The 18907-nt window shown below is 42.1% G+C and overlaps 3 protein-coding genes across 3 annotated transcripts; 1 reads left to right on the top strand and 2 right to left on the bottom strand.

Moving 5' to 3' along the window:
• Nucleotides 1-14796: 14796 nt before the first annotated feature.
• LOC108120873 (ketohexokinase) lies at nucleotides 14797-15819 on the bottom strand. Its single transcript, XM_017234716.3, has one exon. It carries the CDS (start codon nucleotides 15817-15819, stop codon nucleotides 14836-14838), a length of 984 nt encoding a protein of 327 aa, XP_017090205.2. The 3' UTR covers nucleotides 14797-14835.
• Nucleotides 15820-15931: 112 nt separating this feature from the next.
• Nucleotides 15932-17880, top strand: LOC108120872 (ketohexokinase). The gene is made up of 2 exons (XM_017234715.3): nucleotides 15932-16319; nucleotides 16375-17880. Exons 1-2 carry the CDS (start codon nucleotides 15999-16001, stop codon nucleotides 17170-17172), a joined length of 1119 nt encoding a protein of 372 aa, XP_017090204.2. The 5' UTR covers nucleotides 15932-15998; the 3' UTR covers nucleotides 17173-17880.
• On the bottom strand, nucleotides 17193-17979 carry LOC108120874 (uncharacterized). Its single transcript, XM_017234717.3, has 2 exons — nucleotides 17745-17979; nucleotides 17193-17689 (listed from the first exon to the last, which is right to left on the bottom strand). Exons 1-2 carry the CDS (start codon nucleotides 17857-17859, stop codon nucleotides 17328-17330), a joined length of 477 nt encoding a protein of 158 aa, XP_017090206.2. The 5' UTR covers nucleotides 17860-17979; the 3' UTR covers nucleotides 17193-17327.
• Between the last annotated feature and the right edge of the window lie 928 nt (nucleotides 17980-18907).

Raw genomic sequence — 18907 nt, 5'->3', positions numbered from 1 at the left:
AAATAAAGACCACTCTTTAAGTTAGAGACTAGTTTTTAGATTCAAACTCATTCAACTGGATCTTCAAGATACCCAATACTCTTTTCTTAAATTCCTTAAATCCCCTTTTATTTTCTTCAAGTGCAGAAATATATTGCACACATTTTAGAGGCAGGTCCTGGGGCTTGTGCTTGGATTACTAGCAGTGGCTGTGCGGGTGGCCAGGACAGGATTGGCGAAGGAACCCCAGTAACGGACCACTCCTCTCTGGCTCAGAGTCCAACGCCTCCTGTCCGGCTGTCGTGTCGAATGAGAAACACAGCAATTATGCAATTTGATAATACTTCATTCTCGGGTAATAAATATTAATTATTTTTTGCGAATGTGATTTCGTGTTTCCTTCTCGTGCCCTCGCCAGTCGACCCACCGACCCACTGGGCGCTAGTTTTCAGAGATTTATGGCCCACCCGCCTGCCAGTCGGGGGAATGAATAGAGACAGAGCCATCTTCCATCTGGGCTTTTGGCCAGTTCTTTTTGGCCAATCTTGCAAGATGTTGTTGGCCCGTGTTCTGCTGCTCGTGCATTCCATGTCGGACATGTGGATTTGCTTAAAGTTCCGTGCTGCTCTGCGGTCCACCACCAAAATGCAATTGCCAGCCAGGACTCCGACACGAAAGATGTTCCAGTTTGGCGTGAATTATTCTCGGTGCTCGGTTTCTGGTCAGGAGTAATTTGGCCAAACGAGACCGCAAACTGGGTTTGGCCAAAAACGGAAATGATAACTAGAAAAATAATCAATCTATTAGCGGGATTGAGAAATGGATTTATATTTAAGTGTGTTGTCAGGTTTTCTTGGAATTAAGTTTTTAAAACAATTCTCTATGAAATATTTAAGTGGGTTAAGTAAAGCCTTTGTTTGGGAATAGAATGTTACCTATTTGAATATATAACTTGGTCATAATTGGCTTAATCAAATGAGGGGCTTTCGAGATTCCTTTGGCGCATGATTCAGGCTAATATACACATTCAATGTTAATTAATTTTTGTGTTGACTGGGCTAGTCCCGGGGTTTATATTTCCTCAACCTCCCACCATGGAGAGTCATAGTAACCAGTGAGCTTGCTACACTTCCAGTGCTTCCGACATATAACCCATACTTCGGGGAAAGGAAAAAAAAACAGAAACATGTAACCATTGTGGGTGGGGTTTGGTTGGGAAACGGCTTTGGGTGTGAGAGTGTGAGAGTGGGGGGATATATGTGTGTGTATTTATATAGTATTCATACCCGGGATACCCTGACACGACTCCCAGAACCACCCAGAAAGAAGCATTGTCGTCTCTCGCAGGTTGGTTGACTTCCAGGCCGTTAGCTTTCATTTCATTTCGTTCCATCAGAAATCTCTCGTGCATAAGGAACATTTTAATTTTGAAAGGGACTCTGACTCTGACTCTGACTATGGGTCTGACTCTGAGTCTGGTGGAAATTGCCATAACATCCACATATCACACTTGCACAATTCAACTCCCAACCTCCCATTTGCCACATTCTACATCCTTCGACTCACTACTCCTCCCTCTACTTACTTGGCCATATAAATAAATAAATAAAAATAACAGAGCACGGCAAAAGGAATGAAAAAGTTAAATTGAATTGTGTTGGCTCAGGAATACTTACTTGGCAATTCCAACAGACATTGCCCATGATGTTGGTTCAGTCCCCTAGTCCCGAGTCCCGAGTCCTTACCCGAGTATAGTCCTTTTGGTTCCTTTTCTCATTTTGCTGCACTTGAAGTTTACGCAACTTTTTCGGTTATTTTCTGGTCTGTTTTTGTGGGCGCTGCGAGCAACTGTCAAAGTTGCTAGATATACCAGAGAATTGCTTTGGCAAAGCTTTGGCGAAAATTAGGTGGCACCCCCAAAGAAATGGCCAAAACACAAGTAACTAACAACAACTAGCAAACAGATTGGCCACATGGAGAGTTGGTAATAAATTAGAGCCGGAACTGGTAATGGAAAATGCCAACAAATCATAGTTACACTTACAGTTTTATTTTAAAATATTAAATAGCCCTTAGAAACTATTCTAGAGAACGCTAGATATATTTTTTCCAGTTTATTAACTACATGAATCATTACTGAACACCAACTCATCAATCCTCCGCCAAACATACACACATATGTCCATCATTCTGTCTAAATACGTATTATATATTAGTGTGTCCTGGGTATCCTGGGCGGCCAAATGATTTTCGGCGTTTGCGGTGCAGGACAACCCAGTAATTTCCTACGCACCACATAACCCAAATGGCCAACTTGTCGCCAGTAAATGGGCTGCTGTCACGTCACTGGTCTTCATATGTATGTCCCGTCTGGATGTTTTTAGTTCGGGTGCGGTCCCAGGACTTACTAGGTCCTGTCTGGTTTTGCTTCTAATTCTGGCTCTATTCTGGGCTGGGCTGGGCTGCAGTAATCAATTTTAATATACCTCCCAGAAACAAAAACCCCGAAAAAAAATAAAAGTTTGTAGGTCTTGTTAATAATAAGCCGATGTTGATATTGGTGGCCACATTAGGCCATACGTCGCCAATGCCAGAACATCAGTCAGTCAGTTAGTCCGTCAGTCAGTCATTTAGTCAGTCAGTCCGTCATTTACTTAGCTTGTAAGTCTGTCAGTTAACCAAGAATTCTTCTACGCGGTTGTGGTCGCGGTCTCTATTATTTCACTGGCAGCCATCATCTATGGTAACTGGTCCCCTTGACGAACTGTCAGCTCACTGTCAATATGTCGACGCTCCTCCCTGCCTCCAATAGAGCTGATATAAGAGCTTCCAAAAAAAAGCTAAGTATAATAGATAAATGTTCTGAAAATATGGCTATAATATTTTGTGAAAAAGGGTCTAATATGATAACGATTTTTATTTTTGAGAAAATATTATAACTTCTGAAGAAATTACCCTTTAAGGTTGCCTAAAAAAGATATAATAGTAAGAAAACAATTACTATTATACAAGTTGCTATAATTTGAGAGCTATTAACTCGCCGGCTGTTAAGGTCAGAACCTAGCTGGATATACGCTGGAATCATGCTTTAATTATTTAAATGAATTCACGTTCGTATCTTGGTTTTCTTTTCTCACATTGTCTTCCAAAAAAAAACCCCGTAAATCATGCACATCATCGTGATTTGAACTGTTTTGTCATGGGTATCCAAGAAGTAGTTTAAGATCTTCTTGTCATTAAATGTTGCGACTTGATGAGAGCTCTTTCTAGTTGAGAGGTCTTAAGTAGTCAGAAAGTCTCTAAAACATAAACTTACTTTAATAGAAAACCACTTTAATAACTATCCCCCAATATTATATCCTATAAACTTCCTCGGACTAATCTTGAGAAAACAGTATGACTTTTAAGAATCCTTCCCCATCATTTTATACGAAATCAATAGCGCGGGTGACAATAGCCCAGACCAGGACTTTGGGGAGGAAGACCAAGGGCAGAGCAAGGAAACTCATATAAAAAATATATATATTTTTTCCAGCTTTTGGCTATCTAGATCATCGAGTCACAATGCAGATGCAACCAAGTGAAAGACATTAGCAAAATGTGTAATAAGAATGGTACGAGCGATAAAATTGGATTACACAATATTTTTACGCAGCCCATCCGGACTCCGGACTTGGGTGGTGGTGGGGGGTCTGGGCTCCTTGGGTCGGGAGTCTTGGGTTCGGGGGCTTAACCGTTGACCCCGCGGTGAATCGCGTGTGCAATGGCCGCTTGAAACTTCACACCCAGCGCACACGATAGCCGGAGACGAAGCCTTTACCAAACCCACAACCCAAACCCAAACCCAAACCCAAGCCCAGAACAAAAAACACAAAAAACCATACCCTGGCCAATCTTCCATCGGTTTTATTCCTGCGGTTATTTTCTTGGGTTCAGGTTCTTTTGGGTACGTTGCCGTGCTTTTCATTCTTTTCATTTTTTTCCTACTTTTGGGGGAACAACACATGGGCACGCAATGTTTCCGCTGCAACAGCAACAGCAACGGCAGTCTAAAGTGTCCAATCAAGTTTTTGAAATGAAACCTAAATAACATGTCATAATAAATAACCTTCAAGCGACCCGGGGGCCTGCCAGTTGACTCTCTGGGCCCTGTGGGCAGTGGGCTATGGCTCTGGTTCTGGTTCTGACTTTGACTCACTCTCTTTGGCCAAAAGAAGAAATCCAAAATCCTGTAATTACAACGTAAATCCAAAATGTCTCAACGCCGCACAGCCGTTGCACACTCACTCGAACACACATCCCAGGATTCGAAGGAAACTTAATTCATATATCAAAAAGTTTGTCGGACGGAGAAGTGGACGAGAGTAGCAATTTGCGCGCAAGTAGCCAGGTCCGCTTCAAAGACCAAGAACAAGTCCAAGACGGAGTCAGGCACTGAGAAAAATAAGTTCGAATAAAAGAAAATATTAATAGATTCAAATAAAGACCACTCTTTAAGTTAGAGACTAGTTTTTAGATTCAAACTCATTCAACTGGATCTTCAAGATACCCAATACTCTTTTCTTAAATTCCTTAAATCCCCTTTTATTTTCTTCAAGTGCAGAAATATATTGCACACATTTTAGAGGCAGGTCCTGGGGCTTGTGCTTGGATTACTAGCAGTGGCTGTGCGGGTGGCCAGGACAGGATTGGCGAAGGAACCCCAGTAACGGACCACTCCTCTCTGGCTCAGAGTCCAACGCCTCCTGTCCGGCTGTCGTGTCGAATGAGAAACACAGCAATTATGCAATTTGATAATACTTCATTCTCGGGTAATAAATATTAATTATTTTTTGCGAATGTGATTTCGTGTTTCCTTCTCGTGCCCTCGCCAGTCGACCCACCGACCCACTGGGCGCTAGTTTTCAGAGATTTATGGCCCACCCGCCTGCCAGTCGGGGGAATGAATAGAGACAGAGCCATCTTCCATCTGGGCTTTTGGCCAGTTCTTTTTGGCCAATCTTGCAAGATGTTGTTGGCCCGTGTTCTGCTGCTCGTGCATTCCATGTCGGACATGTGGATTTGCTTAAAGTTCCGTGCTGCTCTGCGGTCCACCACCAAAATGCAATTGCCAGCCAGGACTCCGACACGAAAGATGTTCCAGTTTGGCGTGAATTATTCTCGGTGCTCGGTTTCTGGTCAGGAGTAATTTGGCCAAACGAGACCGCAAACTGGGTTTGGCCAAAAACGGAAATGATAACTAGAAAAATAATCAATCTATTAGCGGGATTGAGAAATGGATTTATATTTAAGTGTGTTGTCAGGTTTTCTTGGAATTAAGTTTTTAAAACAATTCTCTATGAAATATTTAAGTGGGTTAAGTAAAGCCTTTGTTTGGGAATAGAATGTTACCTATTTGAATATATAACTTGGTCATAATTGGCTTAATCAAATGAGGGGCTTTCGAGATTCCTTTGGCGCATGATTCAGGCTAATATACACATTCAATGTTAATTAATTTTTGTGTTGACTGGGCTAGTCCCGGGGTTTATATTTCCTCAACCTCCCACCATGGAGAGTCATAGTAACCAGTGAGCTTGCTACACTTCCAGTGCTTCCGACATATAACCCATACTTCGGGGAAAGGAAAAAAAAACAGAAACATGTAACCATTGTGGGTGGGGTTTGGTTGGGAAACGGCTTTGGGTGTGAGAGTGTGAGAGTGGGGGGATATATGTGTGTGTATTTATATAGTATTCATACCCGGGATACCCTGACACGACTCCCAGAACCACCCAGAAAGAAGCATTGTCGTCTCTCGCAGGTTGGTTGACTTCCAGGCCGTTAGCTTTCATTTCATTTCGTTCCATCAGAAATCTCTCGTGCATAAGGAACATTTTAATTTTGAAAGGGACTCTGACTCTGACTCTGACTATGGGTCTGACTCTGAGTCTGGTGGAAATTGCCATAACATCCACATATCACACTTGCACAATTCAACTCCCAACCTCCCATTTGCCACATTCTACATCCTTCGACTCACTACTCCTCCCTCTACTTACTTGGCCATATAAATAAATAAATAAAAATAACAGAGCACGGCAAAAGGAATGAAAAAGTTAAATTGAATTGTGTTGGCTCAGGAATACTTACTTGGCAATTCCAACAGACATTGCCCATGATGTTGGTTCAGTCCCCTAGTCCCGAGTCCCGAGTCCTTACCCGAGTATAGTCCTTTTGGTTCCTTTTCTCATTTTGCTGCACTTGAAGTTTACGCAACTTTTTCGGTTATTTTCTGGTCTGTTTTTGTGGGCGCTGCGAGCAACTGTCAAAGTTGCTAGATATACCAGAGAATTGCTTTGGCAAAGCTTTGGCGAAAATTAGGTGGCACCCCCAAAGAAATGGCCAAAACACAAGTAACTAACAACAACTAGCAAACAGATTGGCCACATGGAGAGTTGGTAATAAATTAGAGCCGGAACTGGTAATGGAAAATGCCAACAAATCATAGTTACACTTACAGTTTTATTTTAAAATATTAAATAGCCCTTAGAAACTATTCTAGAGAACGCTAGATATATTTTTTCCAGTTTATTAACTACATGAATCATTACTGAACACCAACTCATCAATCCTCCGCCAAACATACACACATATGTCCATCATTCTGTCTAAATACGTATTATATATTAGTGTGTCCTGGGTATCCTGGGCGGCCAAATGATTTTCGGCGTTTGCGGTGCAGGACAACCCAGTAATTTCCTACGCACCACATAACCCAAATGGCCAACTTGTCGCCAGTAAATGGGCTGCTGTCACGTCACTGGTCTTCATATGTATGTCCCGTCTGGATGTTTTTAGTTCGGGTGCGGTCCCAGGACTTACTAGGTCCTGTCTGGTTTTGCTTCTAATTCTGGCTCTATTCTGGGCTGGGCTGGGCTGCAGTAATCAATTTTAATATACCTCCCAGAAACAAAAACCCCGAAAAAAAATAAAAGTTTGTAGGTCTTGTTAATAATAAGCCGATGTTGATATTGGTGGCCACATTAGGCCATACGTCGCCAATGCCAGAACATCAGTCAGTCAGTTAGTCCGTCAGTCAGTCATTTAGTCAGTCAGTCCGTCATTTACTTAGCTTGTAAGTCTGTCAGTTAACCAAGAATTCTTCTACGCGGTTGTGGTCGCGGTCTCTATTATTTCACTGGCAGCCATCATCTATGGTAACTGGTCCCCTTGACGAACTGTCAGCTCACTGTCAATATGTCGACGCTCCTCCCTGCCTCCAATAGAGCTGATATAAGAGCTTCCAAAAAAAAGCTAAGTATAATAGATAAATGTTCTGAAAATATGGCTATAATATTTTGTGAAAAAGGGTCTAATATGATAACGATTTTTATTTTTGAGAAAATATTATAACTTCTGAAGAAATTACCCTTTAAGGTTGCCTAAAAAAGATATAATAGTAAGAAAATACAATAATTTTCAAAATACCTCCCACAAATATCCAAATTTTGGCTATAAACAAGCCAATAGGCCATCATCCATCCACATCTATCCCCCAGAACAGCCCCCCCATGTAATATACGTTCGTTGTCGGTTGATGTTGATTTTTGTCGTCAAGTGTGCATAATTTTATTCTTTATGTTTTGTTTGAGTTTGATAGAAAATGGTGTACACTAGTAGTTCATTGTGGGTGACCCTGTCCTGTCCCCTGCGAAAGAAAACATGTTTACCCGCCCAAGTTCTTGGCTTGTTTGTTTCTCTGTCTGTCTGTCTGACTGTTTGTCTGTCAGAGTCCCCAAGACCATGTGTGGGGCATAATAGTTTCGACTTGAAAGTGAATGTAATGAGCTTGAATAGTGTGACACATAAAACATCCAGCATGAGCCACTGAGCATTCGAGCTGATCTACTTAGTTCATAACTTCCACTCCACTGGGTGCAAATCTGTGGCGCTGAGGATGCCCCCAACCTTGGCAACCCCATCTTGCCACATTCGCTGAAAAGTTGAAAACTTCTTTGGGTTTTTTGTGTTAGTCATGTGTGACTCATATGCGGAAAAGGACATTTACAATACGGTCTGTATCTTTTTGGGGAGCATAATTGGAATGAAATAAGATTATGTTGAGTTCTAAGCACTCTAACTTATTGGGTTTTTATGGGATCAAGTTCCTGATACATTTCAAGTTCGAACAAAGTTTGCTCTTGGATATATATCACTTTGAAATTGTTTATAGAACAAACGATATCCGTTAACAATGTGGCCCTTACAACAAACTATATCTCGCATCTGCGAAATCCTTTCAATATCCACAGTTCTCGTGGTATCCTCTTTCTTCTACATATACGATGTGTTCTACATAGTACCAACCATATTGGATCCGATTGGCCAAAAAATATTCGCTCTAGTATGTACCTGGATTATGTACAAAATATTGAGCAATACATGGGCCTGCCGTGTGATCGAGAACACCATGGATAACCTGGAAGAGGAGGCTCACCTTCAGCGCCCCTGCGAAATCTGCGAAATGTTGGAGCCCCCGCGGTCGTGGCTCTGTAAGAATTGCAACCGCGGCATGTTAAGGCTGGACCAAGACTACAACTCCACCGGCAGTTGCATCGGCTACTACAAGCATAGATACTTTCTGTGGCTAACGTTCTTCATGAGTCTCGGCACTGGACTGGTCCTTGTTTTCAATACCATAGATCTCCTTAGGAATTTTGGAAATGGATCATTCGAGTCATTTCAAAAAAATATCATCTTTGGAATCAACTTATTTTCGTTTTTGGTGCCGACTCTTCATTTTTTTCATCCAGATGTCGGTGGGTATCGGAAACTAAACCTAACACTTGGACAATTTTGGCAAGATCTATAGTCTGGATAACAAGGAATAATAAGAATAATAAGGAGAAATAAATAATATAATTGATATGCTATATGCTACACTATTTAAATCAAAACCCAAAACCACCATCATCAGCACGACCTTTCAAAACCCATTTTTAAAACCAATTCCAAAACCAAATCAATGTCCAAGTGAGTCAGTTTATTTATGAATATGCAGCATGAAGCCACAGCTGTAGGATGCAGGATGCAGCACGAAGGAAGCCGGATATAGGATGCAGCGAACTACGGACAACGGGTGGCGGGTGGCACGTCCTTGTCGGTGCTTCTTCGACGGCTGCGGCATCTAAATCATATGGATATCGTCAATGGAACGACGGGCTCTGGCATGTGCCACATGCAGTGTGGCATGGTTTCAGCGTTGCATGCATTCACAATTACCAACAAGATACACCGAGAGAAAACTCAGAGTATAATACTTATTATTGTTATTTCTAAAAAATGTTGATACCCTTGCTCTTAATTCTTTATGATTCATTACAAAAATATTAAATAATATTAATAAAGTTCCCAGAATTTTTTCAAGTGCTTAACGGTATTGCATCCTTGTGCGGGCAGCGGCTGAAAATTCTTTCCGCCTGTCGGCCGCGCCACATGCCACACATCTACATACACACTGCTGGAGGGTGTCCTGCGAGCTCGTATTGCGAGCTACGATCCGATCCGTAGTGAGTGGTTGATTGCCTTAATGAATGCCTCAATGCTGACAAGTTATTTGCGGCCACATTGCCAGGCTGCGACTGTAAACATCCTGCCGTCCCGATTCCGGGCAGCTGCCGCCGGCACAGTTGCATATCCTTTTCGATTCTTTGGCTCGCTGGGTGCCTGCGGCTCGGCAATTTGTGTTCTTTATTCGCAGAAGGATGCGCCGCCGCCAGGACAATGGAAATTTGCAATGCGTGTAACCCTTAGTTTGAGTCCTGTGACAAATTTATGAGTGGCATTTGTCTCTCAAGCCATAATGCGAATTATTATTCACAGAATTTCACAAAGCATTTGAATGACAATTATTTGGAATTATTAATTATTTGGATTTGGAATTTAATTTTGAAATTAGTCAGGGGTAAAAACAAATTGATTCTTTAGGGATTCTCCTCTACATAAAATAATTGATTCAAGTCCCACCTTTAAATAAAAATTCTTTAAAAATCTTGTCAAAGATTCTAGGCCTTTTTTACTTTTCCGATTTTAAAATAAAAATACAACATAATGAGCTTACGGAATAAAGTCCCTGGCACAGAAAAAGGGACGAAACATAAGATGTGTTGCCCCTCAATTGAGTTGCCGTATTAGATTTCTCGAGTTACGTGGGTCGAGGCTAAATTAGGGCTCCAGGACATGCAGCCAGGCGGCCGATAGGGACAGGGGCGAGGACCCGGAATGAAATGGATCGGATCAGTATGGGAACGGAAGAAAAGAATCCTTCTTCCGCAGGCGGAATGCGGACACAATTAGGTCGGTTCGTACCCAAGAACCCTTACCTCGGGCTCGCCTTCATGTCGAGTGGAAATCAAATTATTTTAATGATACACAAATTGATACTTTGAAACAAAATAACAAACGAAATGAAAATTGCTTCGGGCACTTTGGACTATTTTTTTTTTTCATTCTTCTACGGTACATATTTATTTTTATAGGAGTGAAAATGGTTGTCATGACACTCGGAGGGGATATATTGTATATATCCTATTCGTATCTTAGGGAGAAGCTGCGACCACCGCAGGTCTCACCAACTTGGGAAAAATTCCGGGAAAGAAACTCTAACGTTGTAGAAAATTAAGTGAAAATTGGATTCTTTACATTTTGCTTTTCCCCATTCAGGTTTCTGTTTAGCTTTTCTTGTTTAGCATTTTGTTTTTTAGAGAATCGACGAGAGTGGCTTTTGGGATGGTGGTGAGGGTTCGGGGCGGAGTGTCTTAATACCTGAAGCGTGTGCAATTGCTATTATTATGCAAATTTTTGCTTTCATTGCATGCGTGTGTTACCCTCTTGCCCCTCTTCGTTGGCTCTTTTCTCTTGGCTGTATCCCTAGCCATTGTTTTGTCTTCATTTGCGTTTTTTTCTGCTTTTTGTAATTTAAATGAGGGTCGGTCCCTTTGGCAGTCCTTTGTCCTCGGTCCTGGCAATAATGAGAGACAATTGAAATGTCAATAGCATGCAATTGTCTGCAATAACATCCCAGGTAACCGCTGTGCATATCCGTATCCGTAACCGTAACCCGGGTCATCATTATCCTGGGGGTACCATTGAGTGACTATGAGGGTCGCTTCACTTCCCATTAGCCATAATCAAATGGATGGCATTACCCATCCAGCTTGGCTGACAAAACGCATTTCCCGATAGCCGGAGGGATAGCCGAGTTACCTCGATACAAACTGCAACACTTTATTTTAATGCCCCCCACTGCGCGGCATTATCTATAATAGCAGTACCATGTAGTATTCCTAATATGGTAACTGGTATAAACGGCAAACTTTAATTTGATGACTCTATCTCTGTACTCGATCTCATGTGCATGTGTAATTAAAACTTTACTCTTCCAGCGCACTGGAGCACTAATCAAATAAACAAATAGCCCGAAACCAAGAAAATTTAAATGAAGTTACAAACTTTAACCGAATTCCTGGACACACACAGACAGACACGGGGCCAAGAAGCCAGGAATGCGGAAAAGCCAAGAGTTAAGGGGATCGGGTCAGAGGAACCTCTGCTACATTAATTACGCATACGCAGCGTTGCCCAATGCCGCAACCATGGCAAATGAATCAGTCCTTCAAAGAGGAGTCAGGACACACACTGTTTCGCTCGGTTAACTTGGCCATCTTGTATGCAAATTAGGATTTGATATCTTGTTGACTTTCTGACCTGACCTGACCGACCCACCGACCGTCATGGGAACTTTCGATTCACAATCAGTATGCGAACTGTTCACTCGAATAAACGCTAAAGTTTCGCCCGGATTGCCTCTTGAAAACCAAATTAAATAGCATATAAACAAGTTCCCAGTGAAAAAACAAAAACTTTTCTTATGGTTTCTCCAGGAATTGGTTAGGCATTGGTTGCCAAAGGCCAAGAACCCAAAACCCCGAACAGATATTTGTAGTTTGGAGTGTATATTACAGGGGGATTCCATATATACTTTTAATGAAACTTTGTTAAATTTTATTACCTCTCTTGATGTTTATCTCTCTTTTAAAAAGAAAATATTTTCTTAGGGTTTTAGGGTTACTGTTTCCTTTCGGAGTTATGGAGTGGTCATTTTTTGTTACTTATAATTCTTAAACAAACTATTGTTAAGTATAATCAGGAAACTTGTCGCAAATCAGGCTATACGCACAAGTTTTTGGCTGCAATGTTAAGCTCCGTCAACGGAAACGGAAGTCAGTTTTCTTGGTATTTTTATGTTTCTTCTTATATCTCTTCTTTTTTTTTTTGGTTTTTTGTTAGCAATTGAAATAGAAATGGAAGGACAATAACAACAACACTGTAACCGAAATGAGAAAAGTTGGGCAAGTCTTTGGCGGAAATGTGGCAAGTAAATTGAAGTACCGACCATACAAAAGCCATATACCCATATCCCCTCGGCCCCACTGCCTCACCCACTCTGCCACAAGGTCGCTGTTTAAATCCAAATTGCTGGCTTTTTGTTTGACATAATCGAAGGATGTGGCCGGCATTGTAGTTGTGTTTCTTATTTTTTTTTTCTTATTGCTGTCATCCCGGTTCCCTTTGGCCAGAAATTCAGAAGGAAATGAAAGCATTTTGTGCGACCAGAGAGCATGCTGGCAAAATAAACGAAAACAGGAGCAGGACCTGCTTTGATCTACCCGGCTGGTGGTATAGCGAGGACCATCGAGGGCTTCGAGGGGTGGATTAAGCGGACATTGAACCGCCATCCCACATCGGACAAGTCACTCAATTACCAAAGTGTCCAGTCGAGCTTATCAGAGCACCCGGATGGCAGGATAGCAGCACGATGGTGGGCATCCTGCCTGGCTGCCTGAATGCCTGAATGGCTGAATGGCAGGATAGCTGGCAGGATAACGGGAGGACATCCCCAATCGCCAATCCTCAGTCCCCACACAAAAGAGGACTCGCTTTGTTCCTCGCTTTGATTAAATGTCAAAACAATTGCGGGCTGCAGCATAATCAAAGCACTGCTTGCGTAATTGCCCAATAAACCGGAAGCTGCACAAAAAGGCTCCTCCTGGCGCGGATCAGGTCTCAGGTCCTTCTCGAGTGTCAATACACAATCAGAGGCTTATGAATAAATTAGTCCGACGACCTTTTATTTTGCTAAAATGAAATTCTATATTTAAGGTAAATAAATGGAATCAAAAGAATGTGAATTTCTTAATAAAAATATACTTTGAATTTCCTTTAAAGTTTAAACATTCTCAAGTGACCACAAATTTAGGCTTTCATTAATGCAAAATACATTTAATTGTCAAGCCCAGAAGTGGCAGAAGTTTTGACATCTTCAGTGACTTAAAAAGTGACTCATTAGCGTTTTCGGGGATGAAGAAGCCCAGCTCGAGGGTGGAGGACTTGGAAGTCCTCATGCAAAGTAAATTTCTAAATAGCAACAAAAGCCAACCAAAAAAGTGACAGTAAAAAAGCACATAAAAAAAATATATATATACTTTTATAAAAAAAAAGACTGCTTACAATTTTGTTGGCATTTCTATTTGGGTATGCAGGAGGCAGAGTCGCCTGATGACCTCATTAATTTTCAATCTGAGCCAGATTACAGTCCACAGCGGTGGTATGATGAATCTCAGCTGTCCCGCCTACTCCCCCAGCTCTCAGACATCCAGCATCCTGCCTGCAACCCCACTCCTCCTAATTTATGATGATAAATGAGTTTCAATCAAGCGGCAAAAGTGAAGTTGACGGCGGCCAGTTGCCCGTTTTGACCACTTGGCGCTCCTTGGTCCAAAGCCTTGGATTTTATGTATAAATTTATACTTAATTCGATTTGACTTTGGCATCGGGGGGGAGGAGGCTTTTCATTTGAATATTTATGAATTATTTTGGGGTATTATTATTATTTTTTTGCCTTCAGAGGCCCGTCAAAGACCCATTTTTCCGTGCACTAAGCTGTGCGATAACAAATTTCAAAAATCAGCGGCTTTATTGATTTTCATTCAAATTCCACAAACCTCCCTGGCCGGGCCCCCCGGTATATGCCATTTTTTCTGCCGTTTCTAATTATGAATTTGGCTTGAAGCACATTTGCATAATCTGTGCCAGCACAAGCGAATAATAATCCATTTGGGTAGATTTAATTTATCGGATTGGTTTCTGGTCCGGCCTGTCCCTCCGTCTCCATCCACCTGATCTGACCCGATGCTGGCATTTGTATTGACCCATTTAGTGGCCAAAAGCAATTGTCATTTATTTAAATAATCTGGCAATATTTCAAATTGTCAGAGCAAACCGACAAAAGGTACACATAAACCCTTTTCAGCAACCAAAATGTAATGACATTGCAGGTCCTTTCGTTTTTGGCCATCGATTGGGAAATGGGCACACAAAGTGACAAAGTCTGTGTGCTGGCTTCATGGCAGTGGAGTGGGGCAGAAAGGGTGTAGATATATTCGTATATCCGATAATTTATTACCGATTCACTTTGGTTGAGCGTCTGGCAAGGTAATTATTATCTTTGGCCAACGGTGCGCATACGTAATGAATGGTCGGATTTAACGGTTTAAGGTTAAAGCAGCAATTTCCTCCTTCCCTGCTTCCCTGTTTCCCTGCTATTATCCTGCGAATTATTTTCCTTTTATATATATCTGCATATATGCCATCCATAGCTGTATACCAGAATTTATGGATTCTTGTTGAATTTACTTTTTTGTGAAGCAATATTTTTGCAGGAAACTGGATGTTTGCTTTTCATTTATTCGAAATGTATATATTCTCAGGCCCAAGTCCTTGGAAAAATGTACCTTTTATTAACCGAAAAAGAATTCACAAAACAGGAGGAAGTAGAATATTGGCTATGTGATCAAAGCCTGTGTGGGTGCATTTGTGGCCCGCAACCCGGGTGGCAAAGTCCATGGCCACCGGCAGTGGGCGATCCCGGATGTACATGGCATAGATGAAGCCAGACACGAAGCAGTCCCCAGCGCCCAGGGCGTCCACCACTTTCATTGGCGTATAAGGCGCAAAGTGGGTATAGTTCCCGGACTTGTCCATAACGCCGCCGCCCAAGGATCCCCAGAGGACAATAACGTAGGGACGACGAAGGTTAAGGCCCCAGCGCATGCGCAGCTGTTCGTCGATGTGGATACAGGCCTCCTTGGGGCTATCCCAGCCGCTGTACGGGGACAGTCGCTTGGAGAAGAAGGCGTAATCGCAATAGTCCAGCAGGGGCCACATCGCGCTCAGGGGCTCGTCCATGGTCAGCGAGATTGTGATCTTCTCGGTCGGATTGGCCTCGTTGTAAGCCACCACGTCCTTGACCATGGCCATGGTACTTTCAAAGTGAATACAATGCAGGTGTATCCAGCCGTACTTGCTCAAGTCCAGTTTCCGGAAGTCCTCAATGGTGACATTGGGAAAGGCCTTGTTGTTGTAAGCTATGATATTCCGGGTTTTTAGTTTTTTGGAGAAAAATACTGTAGAGAAGTCCGGATCCATTTTGCAGGATGGGCAGTTTTTGATGATTATACCGCGGGATTCCATGTCGTCCACCAGGACTTGATACAGATCCAAGGTGCTGAGCATTCCAAAGAACTCGCACTTGACGCCGAGTATCCGCAGAATGGTGCAATTATTTGAGGCACAGCCACCACGTTGCCAGTACCCCTTCTTAGCTTTTATAATTTCGTTTAGTTTGGGAAAGGAGTCGGTGAAGAGTATATAGTCCATGCAGGTGGCTCCGACGCACAGAACTAGCTTCTTTCCGGCTGCCCAGCTTAGTTTGCTTCCATATTCCTTGGATTTCTCCATTTTTGTTAAATTTTTTCTTTTATTTTTAATCGCCAAATGTATCTGTTTAATTTAATTCCATTAAAATACAAAAACTAATGTGACAATAAAGTAAAATCAGTAATTTTAGAAACTTTTGGCAACTACACAAAATTAGGAAAAAATCTGCGTAAAATCCAATCCCGAAATAATCTGGAAAAATGAGCAAATGGTGTGCCCTGAGCTCTGTGCGGACCGTACTCTGTGTGGGTTGCACGGAGGTGGACTATGTGGCTACAGTGGATAAGTGGGACACCGACACGGAGGCCTTTCGCCTCAGGGCTGGTACCTTCCATCGTAGCGGGCGCTCTAGCAATGTCGCCACTGTGCTCCGATTAATGGGCGCCAATGTGGACTTCTTTGGGGTCCTGTCCCGCCTGCCCACCTATCGCATGGTCCTCGATGATTTGGAAAAGGCGGGCATAGGCATAGATAACTGTCACTTCACCGACGAACCACCACCTTTCTCAACTATTATACAGGTAACAACAAATACAGACTTTATGATATTAATTAATGAATAATTTTGCTTGGCAGGAGAGCATAAACAAACGCGTCACCATTTCCTACTGCGATAAGCCCTTCGCCTATGTGAATGCTAAGGATTTTCAAATGTTGGATCTGGACCAGTATGGCTGGGTGAACTTCGAAGGTCGCAATCCTCGGGACACTTGCGACATGATCAACCTAGTCCTGAAATACAACAATGGACGCGAAAAAAGGGACCGCGTTATGGTATCCCTGCAGATCTACAAGGACTTCTCAGACATGGTCGATTTGATTTCAATGTGCGACTACGTCCTGGTCACCAAGTACGTGTGTGAGCAGCAGGGCTGGACCACGCCCCATGAATCGTGCAAGAGCCTAAACAATTGCCTTCGAATGCCGCGTAGTATTAACGTGCGTCGTCCTTGTTTCGTGGTGCCTTGGAGCAGTCTGGGCGCAGGATGCATGAACACCGATGGAGATTACTTTGAGCTACCCGCCATAAAGCCGAAAAGGATTCTGGACCGGGTGGGGGACAGTGACTGCTTCACAGCCGCCTTCATCTATGCCACCTTTATCCGGCAGAGGCATCTCGCCGCTGCCGTTGCTTTCGCCAATGCGGTGGCCAGCTATAAGTTGGCCCACAATGGCTTTACTTGTATTACCCAATTGAACCCCGATTCCCTAAGGTTGCCTGTTGTCATGGAAGGTAAGGACGCGTCTAGCGAAGATGAGGATAACATAGGAGGAGAACAGCAACGGCTGTGCAAGAAGTATCTTTTCCGACCCTCTGTGTTTGTAGGCCCCGCAGATGCCTCCAGTTTGACTTCAGTTCGGAAGGGAGCCTAAAAGTTAATGTTTTAAAAAAAATATATATAAATTCTATAGTTTAATTTTTCTTAAAGATGCTGTTAAAAATTTATTCCAAAATGATTTGTTTTTATGCCAAAAATAATTTATGAGTTAAGTTTTCCAAATAGGGCTGATCCCATATCAAGGCCAAACTAGTTCCCCATGTTTAAGAGTCCTGCCTGAAAAGCGGCTGATTTTGGGTCCTCCATCTTGCTCAGTTCCATGACGAAATCGGTGAAGGCACTCACCACATTCACAAACTGGGCTGAGAATCTCTTGATTTGGCAAAATAGTTCCTTCTTGGCCTCCTCCAGGCCAGTTGAAGCATGATTTTCATCGTCGGTGTGACTCTCCCCTATTTCCTCGAGAGTTATGTGATCGATGGTCTCAGAGTTATCGGCCACAATAATAGTATGACCCTTTCGAATGAAATAGAGTAGAGTGTCCACATCGGCAATAACTGCATTATCCTCGGCACTAATTAAATAACTACCAACGATTCCAAATTTCCCAGCTGGATGTATTTATTATAGTTTTAGTTTTAATAATATGTAAAATGTATAACTTACCAGCCGAGAGAATCTCGTTGATGTATAGAGGATTTTCAAATACTTTCATTACCTTTCGCCTACCATCTCGAGAGGATATGCGCACGAAGAATTGCGGATATCGAACAAAGGACATTTTGGGATTCAATTTTGGGCGTCTGCCTTTTGAAATCAGCCACGACTATGGGTAATTTTGTTATAATGAAAAATTTTGACAAGAAAAACGGTGTTAATGGTCCGTTTGGTGTTCAGAAAGTGAAGCCTGACATATAAAGGCTATATTTAAAATCGTAGAGCGATCTCTATTCTCTAAATATTTTAATATAGCACAAGTCGGTGTTATTTTTTTAGTTTTTCTTACAACGTACTCCTACAAAATTGTGGGTTTCCCCAGTTTTGCCACTTTTCCTCCTTCCGATGGCCATCGATCGATGGCGCTGCATATTTGTATCCGATCAGGAAATAAGGCACCATTTTTTAATCAGCAAACCCAGAATCGATTTTCCTTGTTCAAAAAATTGCTTAAATATCGTTTTCAAAATTTTCGAATTTTTTTCAAGGGGCTCCCCTATAAAATTGTTGATATTTAAGCAATATTTTAAATGAGGAAACGCTTCTGGATTCGCTGATTACTGAATGGTACTTTGTTTCCTGATCGGATATAAATTGGCAGAGCTATGGCCATCGGAAGGGGCAAAAGTACTGAAATTAGGAAAACCCACCATTTTATAGGTGAGCCCCTTGGAAAAATTCGAAAACTTTGAAAACGATATTTAACCAATGTTTTGAATGAGGAAAGTCGCTTCTGGGTTCGCTGATTTCTGAATGGTACTTTGTTTCCTGATCGGATACAAATTGGCAGAGCTATGGGCATCAGAAGGGGCAAAAGTGGAGAAATGAGAAAAACGCACAATTTTATAAGGGAGCCCCTTGGAAAAAATTCAAAAAAAATTTTGAAATCGATATTTAACCAATGTTTTGAATGAGGAAAGTCGCCTCTGGGTTCGCTGATTACTGAATGGTACTTTGTTTCCTGATCGGATACAAATTGGCAGGGCTATGGTTAACGGAAGGGGCAAAAGTACTAAAATTAGGAAAACCCACAATTTTATAGGGGAGCCCCTTGGAAAAAATTCGAAAATTTTGAAATCGATATTTAACCAATGTTTTGAATGAGGAAAGTC

This window comes from Drosophila bipectinata, chromosome 3L, assembly GCF_030179905.1.
Source record: "Drosophila bipectinata strain 14024-0381.07 chromosome 3L, DbipHiC1v2, whole genome shotgun sequence".
Classification (NCBI taxonomy): domain Eukaryota; kingdom Metazoa; phylum Arthropoda; class Insecta; order Diptera; family Drosophilidae; genus Drosophila; species Drosophila bipectinata.
Note: the sequence above shows the minus strand (reverse complement) of the source record. Positions and strands in the feature narration are given on the sequence as shown.